The sequence below is a fragment of the Labrus mixtus genome, chromosome 5 (assembly GCF_963584025.1).
Source record: "Labrus mixtus chromosome 5, fLabMix1.1, whole genome shotgun sequence".
Classification (NCBI taxonomy): Eukaryota; Metazoa; Chordata; class Actinopteri; order Labriformes; family Labridae; genus Labrus; species Labrus mixtus.
In genome coordinates this window covers 14614378-14621924 of record NC_083616.1, presented here as the reverse complement: position 1 = coordinate 14621924, position 7547 = coordinate 14614378, and the positions used below count along the sequence as shown (strand labels likewise).

Here is a 7547-nt window from a genome sequence, read left to right as displayed (position 1 = left end):
TTTTTTTCTGTAAAGCCACAGTGTTTTAGCACCATCACACCACTGGAAACGCTATACTCCCAGTGAGAACCCAGCAGCACTTAGGATACATAAAAATGCATCAGAGGAAATTCAATTTCTGTCAAAGTAATGTGATAGAAATGGACAACGTCTGAAATGCCTGGAAAACAAATGGATCTAACTGGTCGATAGCCTCCAGAGAGTCTAGCAGAGGTCACATCCCAAACGTAAAACTGTTTTATCCGCTCAAAACATCCCAAAACAAAGTTGACACACACACACACACACACACACACACACACACACACACACACACACACACACACACACACACAGAAACACAGCATGTAGGAGCCTGGTTGTGAAAAGGAGCAGTTTGTCGTTTCATTATATTAAACTGTGGTCTAAAAAGAACAATTCAAAGCAGCCTACGGTTACACTTGTCACTCCAACGTCTCAACTGTTGACTTTCCTGATGTCCGTGTCATTGACTTTTTTCTCACATTGATCCAAACAGATTGATCTAAACTGACTCCAGGCTCTGCACCTAACAGGCATGGCTCTCAAGCTAAAAGGTCTCGATTACGATATGAACCATATATTTCAGCATTTTTAAAAAATTTAATAATTGACTTTTAGCCATGAGTTACAGTGGAGAAGTGGAGAAGTTTTAAATGTATGTTTTGCAACAGCAAGTTCCATTCTTCAATAATTTATGGTTGTACATTACAAACAGGCTTCATCCGTAGCTTCTCGTATTACACTGAAGTGACTAAAACAGGAGGGAATAGAGCTTAGAGAGCTGTTTCTGTTAAATTAGTTCTGGGTATTAACAACACTTGTGTTTTTGTCATGTTCTCTGCTAAACTCAGGCTGTTTCTCTTAATAAGCATGCTGCACAGGTCTCCCAAGATACACATTAATTAGCTCATAATTCCAAATGTAATCAGTCATGCTTAACCCCTGTGTTTGTGTGTGTGCGTGTTTGTGTGTGTGTGTGTGTGTGTGTGTGTGTGTGTGTGTGTGTGTGTGTGTGTGTGTGTGTGTGTGTGTGTGTGTGTACATCTGCATGTGCACGTAAGCTCAGGTTCATTTGTGCTCTCTCCAACGAGCATGACCTGCAAACAGAGATACAACGACCTTTGACATAAGATAAGTCAGCTGCTAAATGATGTGTTTGCATCCTGCAAGGCCAAGCAAACCCTTATCAATGCAACCCAACAGACCTTTCATTTTAAGTATTATTGGATGAGCCATTCAGCATGAGGATCAATAATGAATTCAGCGTGTTATTCTAGATAGTTATCACTTTGATGGCTGGACGAGTTGGGATCACCTGGGTCGAGTTTTAATGATGTCTAAGCACACCATAGCTGCTTCAGTCAGTCTGAAAACTTAAGCACCTGTACACTCTGTGACATCATTAAACTCACACACAGCATTTGTATGCAAGTTTGTGTGTCCGGCTTTCAAGGTGACAATTTCAGACTGTCTACGCTCTCATTTGACCCCTCAGAGTAAGCATGATCTCACTCTAAATCCCCCACCACCAACACCAACACCCCCCCCCCCCCCCCCCGCTGCTGTCTCTCCAAGCACAAGTTACTGCACTGAGTCTTTACTCTGGCTTTTATCTATATCATTATTTTGTATCCTACGAATTCAGAATGACATCATCTACATTCACCACATTAGACACACTTCTCAGATGAAGAAATTTCCCTAAATAGTGACAACAATGTCTTCCAGATCCAGATTTGTCACTTCCCTATCTTCACGGTCTTGTGTGAGCACGCTTATCTGACATACACATTATGTGCATCTGCATGTGAGTGTCTGCAAGCCCTTTCTTCAGTGCACACAAGTATATGCTTATTTATGAAAGCATTTTTAGAGAGCAATGCGCGCGCGCGTGAGTGTATGTGTGTGTATGTGTGGTAGTGCTTCTCTGTGGGCTATCGCTCTAATTGTACATAAAAAACCAGCAGCTTTATGAAGTCAGAACAGAGCAATTAAATACCCACAGAGGGGGTGAATCGTGCACTGTCAACAAGAATAAACTCCCACCATGGACCTGACAGTGTGGCTCAAGAAGAAAATGTGAGGAGAGGATTTATCCATATCATGGATGGAAATAATGCAACGCCTGAATACAAATCCACAATGCAAATGTAGCTGTTTTATTCACTGTGTTTGCAGTTAACGTTTCTTCATGTCTTATTGTATTATTAGAAACATCTTCTTCATCCTGAGCCTCCTGTGTAAGCAACTCTAAACTTTATACTGTTTATGCAACTGCTCTTCAGAGAGAAATTACTTGAATAACTAAATGTCTTCTTTGTTATCCGCTGAAATAAAGGAAGAAAATTGGTTATGGCTTTGGAAACAGTTGCCCCAAAGGACATTCTTTCTTAAAAAAATGCATATCTGCTTAAAAACAATGAGAGAAAAGGCTGTTTCATTCACTGCAGCTCTAATGCAGGACAGAAGCACGATACATTCATGGTGTTGGGTGAGGCTTTTCAGCGCCCTCATAATGACAGAGGCTTCAAATTCTGGGGGGAGATGAGAATAAGCCCAGGCCAATATAGGCAGAATGAGGCATTATAACTTCAAGCTCTTTTCCCTCTTGGATGGCAGCCTGGGCTGACAGTCAAACATCATTATGAGCCAGTGGCCTTGCAGTTTGTCACTGTCACAGCCACTAAATAGAGACTTTGTTTTCAAGATTTACAAAGATTTATGACATTCCAGGCACTATTTAAGCAGTGATGCGCAACAAAGTCATTTTGTTTAATGTGAAGCTACTTTGAAAAATGGCAAGATTCTTCAGGCTGTGGGCTTATTTCCTCTGAGCACACATATAATATGAAGCACTGTGCTCCTTTGTTTTTATCTTTATTTCAATCAGAGGAAACCCAGATGTGAAGTGAAGTATTGGGGTATGGATGAATGAATGAATGGTGGCATTTTCACCATGATTGTTGAGTCACAACCCTTGAACTCTGTCCCAAAAAATCATTTGCAGATTTCAGTGAATTGTTGGAATAAAGGGGCTGATGTCAGCCACACATGAAATGGGCAAGTGGCCTTCCTAAATACTTGGCATAAAAGATTCACTATGTGCTGTATGACCGGATGACCGGAAGAATGCAAATAGGCAACTCTCAATTTCCTCCAAGAATTGCCTTCAGTTGTATTTGGAGCAGGACTCTAGACCACCTATGAAAAAGATTTTAATGGTGCATGACAGATATTGCACATTGACCACAGAAATTAATTCCCATAATGTGTATATGCTTTCACAAGAAGTCATATTGCATTGCTGGAGGAGATCAAATAAATACCTTATAGGCCAGGTAAAGTCACTATAATATATACTGCTGAACTCCGCATGTGTTGTTCTGCTGATTCTTCTATTGGGTAACATTTATTATTGGCCCCTCAATGTGAGCCAGTCCAACGTTTTCCAATGAGGGCACCCACTGCTCACAGCGCCCTCTGCTGGAGCACACAAACTCCTCTTTATAAAGTGCTGTGATGCCTCGACACACACACATGCAGTCAGTGCAAAAGAAGCGTTCACTCCTTCCACAGGAGCGCACAGATTTTGAAGGAGCCAGTGGTGAGAAAAGGGAAAAATCCAGCAAGCAGCGTTTTGAGGCACTTATAGATGACTTCTTCTAGCACGTTACAGACCTTTCTGTAGCCGACAGATCGTTTTCATGCCAGTTTGAGGGATGTTTTAGGAACAAATTATCTCCAAGGGGCATTTGGAGCGCGCAGCCTGAGCCCTATAATGCGGAGAGATCAAGTCTCTGTAGTTTATCGGTATGAACGCAGCACACACGGACCCTGAGAAACTGCTTTCATGGATTGACAGCTTGAGTGATTGATTGGCATTTGATTTTTTTTTTTGTTCTTCGAAATCAGGGGATTTTTCCGGTTCGTGGTTAGTTTATAAATAAAACGTGGATTATTTTAAGGATATTTTCGAACGTGCGACTTTAATGAGGATACAGCTTTTCATTTTTTTTTTTTTTACAGTTAGCCTGCACCTGGGTCAAGGATCGTAAGAGAGGGAATTAACCTTTAATCAGGTGGAAATATTTAGTCTCCTTCTTGGACACTAACTCATCTCTGCAGCCAACATGAAGTCTGTCACTGTTTGGATATGCGTCTACAGCTTCCTTCTGCTCCTAGGTGAGAAGTGAAATATGAAAACAGCATATGCGATGGTGTGTAAATGTGCTAATTCTGACATTTCTAGCTCCCATAGAGAAGTTCTTAAATCCTTAATAATTCGTTGGGGAAATGATCTTGTATTATTTCCACTTTTTCTTGCAGGAGTTGTTTTAGGGCGAACGATTATTCATCTTTTGAAATTATTTGTTGTAAATGATGAAGGGCGTCATGTTGCAGTCGGATGCGTTGATTTAATTATGTTTAAGTGTCACCTAGAGGTGCTTACCGAACTTAGAGTATGCAACTAAATCACTTCTGGATCCATTAACTGTGGATTCTGTTGTGTTACAAAATTAATCCAATTATGCAAAGCTCATAACTGCAGCAGCACAATCCATATTTCATTCGGATTCAAACTTATGCTATGTCAAAATAAATGTCCAGTTACACACTTGTGTAGTTGATTTTGAGGAAATGAATCGTCATCATTATCATCATTATCATCTTCAGCACAATTATCGTAAGAAGTTTCATCACAGGCCACTTCTAAAGTTAAAATCCGCCTGCTAACAGAATATTTGTCTCTGGTTACTTCAGCTGACTCTTCCTCACCCGTTGCTCTCTCCCACCGATGCAGTGTTTCCACCTCTCTGAAATCAATGCTAAATATCACCACAAGGGGTCGCTCTTGTCATTTCTCTGTTTGTACTTTGGTTTGCGTGAAGGTGCGTTTGAATCTTGACTCCTGTCAAACTGCAGCACCTGCGCCTCTGATCTGTGGATCACTGTTAACTCATTTCAAACTCGTTTTCAGCTTATCTGGATGGGACTGAAGCGTAGTTCAGGTCCTGTAGGTGCTTCTTTGATATGAGATAATTAGACAATCTTCAATGATCAAGCCGCCCCTTAATTAGGTTTAATAGTCAACTAAAAGCTGTAGACTAACATGTTTTTTAGGCTTTGGATGATTGTAGGTGATTACAGGACAAGACTCATGTGAACTGTGAAGTATGTGACTATCTTAAATTAAAAAATGCCTCTGCATGTCAGGGCTTGTAATAGCATAAAACCAGTTTATAAGTCCCACATTAAGAGGAAAAAAAACAAGATCAAAATTAAGTGTATGGCATGTGCTTGAACCTGCATTCACACACAAATTTACAAACCCCTCACACCCTTTATTGCAATTCTATCCCCACTTTCTCTTGTTACCCCCAAACTGTCTCCTGGTCCCCACCTAGATGAAGCATCCAGTTCTTGGGGTGGTCCCTCTGCTCTGTCCGCGTCCTTGGCCAACGGTTCTCCAGGATCTCCAGGCACTGGGTCTGGGCCTGTAGCACAGCCAGAGTGGGTGGATTGCATCCAGGCGAGTGACATGTGTAACCAGAACCCGTTCTGCAGCTCCAGGTACCGGGTGATGCGCCAGTGCCTTGTGGGCAAAGAGAAGGAAGCCATGCTGGACAACAACAGGGAGTGCCAGGCCGCTTTGGAGGTACTGCTGGTTAGTCCTCTGTATGACTGCCGCTGTAAGAGGGGCATGAAGAAGGAGCTGCAGTGTCTGCAGAACTACTGGACCATCCACATGGGACTCACTGAAGGTAGGATGCAGGTGGTTTTGTACGTCTGCCTCAAAATTCACATTATATTAAAATGTATGGTAGTTTCAGGAGTTTAAAAGTCATACCACCTATCTAAAACGTGATGTTTCTTTATAAAACAAAACACAAATGTGTTCGTGCTTCTTCTTTCACCTTTCACTTAGGCAGCTTGATCTTGGTTTTCAGTGTAATATGTTCCCTTCTGCATTCCCCCTTTGGCTGTGATTCGCAGATTTACAACATCTTCAGTGTTTTTGTGTAATGCATACAAGTAGATGCATGTGAATTGCTACCGTGAAAATCTCTGTGTCTGTGCCTTTGCTATTCACTTCTATTGATATAAATGTGTATGACTTAGCACATTCTTTGGCAGCATTATTACATTTATTCAAAATGAATCTTCCACTCTCAAGTACAAGTGCACTTTCAGGGCAAACACAAGAAGGATGTGCACCACACCCTTTGTTGATGCCCAATTCCCAGATGCCCCCTTACAGTGATACCCAGAAGCCCTTGATGAAAAATATATGCTTTCCTACTTTCCTCACCCTCTCAAAGGTAATGGATCTATAATGGAATTACATTACGTAGACCTGTTATGGTGGACTTATTGGTTTCCACCTAAAGTGTTCCATATTACTATGTAATTAGGTTGCAGTCTTATAGCTCAGTGGCCCTTATCTGTCCACTTACACTGGACATAAAATAAAAGCACTCTTATTGTAACAGTCAAACCTTTTTGTTTGAACATTTAGAGAGCACCAAGCAGCCTCTTGGACTGACATCACTCTTGGTCCACCCTGAGGGTCAAATGCACACAGTGTCTCATATTAAGACAAGACTGAGTGAATCAGAGCTGCGAGAGATGCCATGCCCTGGGGATCAGGCTTAAGGGAGGCCTTAACCCAAGAGTGACATTTCTCCATGCGAGTACATGTGCTATGTGATGTCAAGAGTCATGCCACGTAAACACGGAGGACATTATGTGGTTGGCTGTTTGACACGTGGGCTAATGGTGGAAAAGTCTCCAAGCTTTGAGCATTCTGGGCTTTTGTGTTGTGATCCATGAAGTGATTCGCTGGGCTGACTACTCATAGCACCAGCTACACTTCATCAGACTGATGGCAGCAGAGGGTCCCTGACATGAGTTCAAGGGAAATGTAATGACATGGATGCTCCCCAGGCCTTCGGTCTCCCTGTCTTTCTCTCCTTTTCTATCTTGCAATGATCTGTCTTATCTCCTACTCCTCCTCTTTCTCATGCTCTTTCTCCTTTCCCAGACAAATATCTGCTTTAGTCAAAGTGTTTGGGTTTCAAAAGATCATGCAGGTTGTCTGATTGTCATGGACAGAGACAGCTTGTGCCTGCCGTATTGCCCTTCACAGAGCTTGTGTTTTATTTTTTCGAATAAATGCCTCTCAGCAGCGTCCCGTTTTGGCCCATGTCACCCTCAGAGATAAAAACCTGCTTTAACACAAACGAAAAGCTCTTACAGTGCAGCTTTAATCTAATCACGATCCATTGTGCAGTCAAGCAGTCTTTTGTTAACTGGAAACAATCTATGTACAACATCCATCTCTGGAAACCAACACGAGGGGCCGAATCCCAACAGACCTGCTGGAAATGGTGCTAAAAGCTCACTTCTGCAGCACTAAAAATCATTTTCTGGATAAAAGGCGTTTGAAGGTTTTGATGTAAGGTGTTGTGTTTGATTATGTAAGTAAGCTTAAAACGTTTGAACTCATTCATGTAAATTTGTTATAA

The 7547-nt window shown here is 41.8% G+C and overlaps 1 protein-coding gene across 2 annotated transcripts in view; it reads left to right on the top strand.

Moving 5' to 3' along the window:
* Nucleotides 1-3549: 3549 nt before the first annotated feature.
* LOC132974145 (GDNF family receptor alpha-2-like) overlaps nucleotides 3550-7547 on the top strand; it is a 44697-nt gene continuing 40699 nt past the window's right edge. For both annotated transcript variants that reach the window (XM_061037990.1, XM_061037989.1), the window contains exons 1-2: nucleotides 3550-4203; nucleotides 5427-5783. In XM_061037990.1, coding sequence (XP_060893973.1) covers nucleotides 4152-4203; nucleotides 5427-5783 — 409 coding nt within the window. In that variant the 5' untranslated portion in view covers nucleotides 3550-4151. The remainder of the gene's footprint in view (nucleotides 4204-5426; nucleotides 5784-7547) is intronic.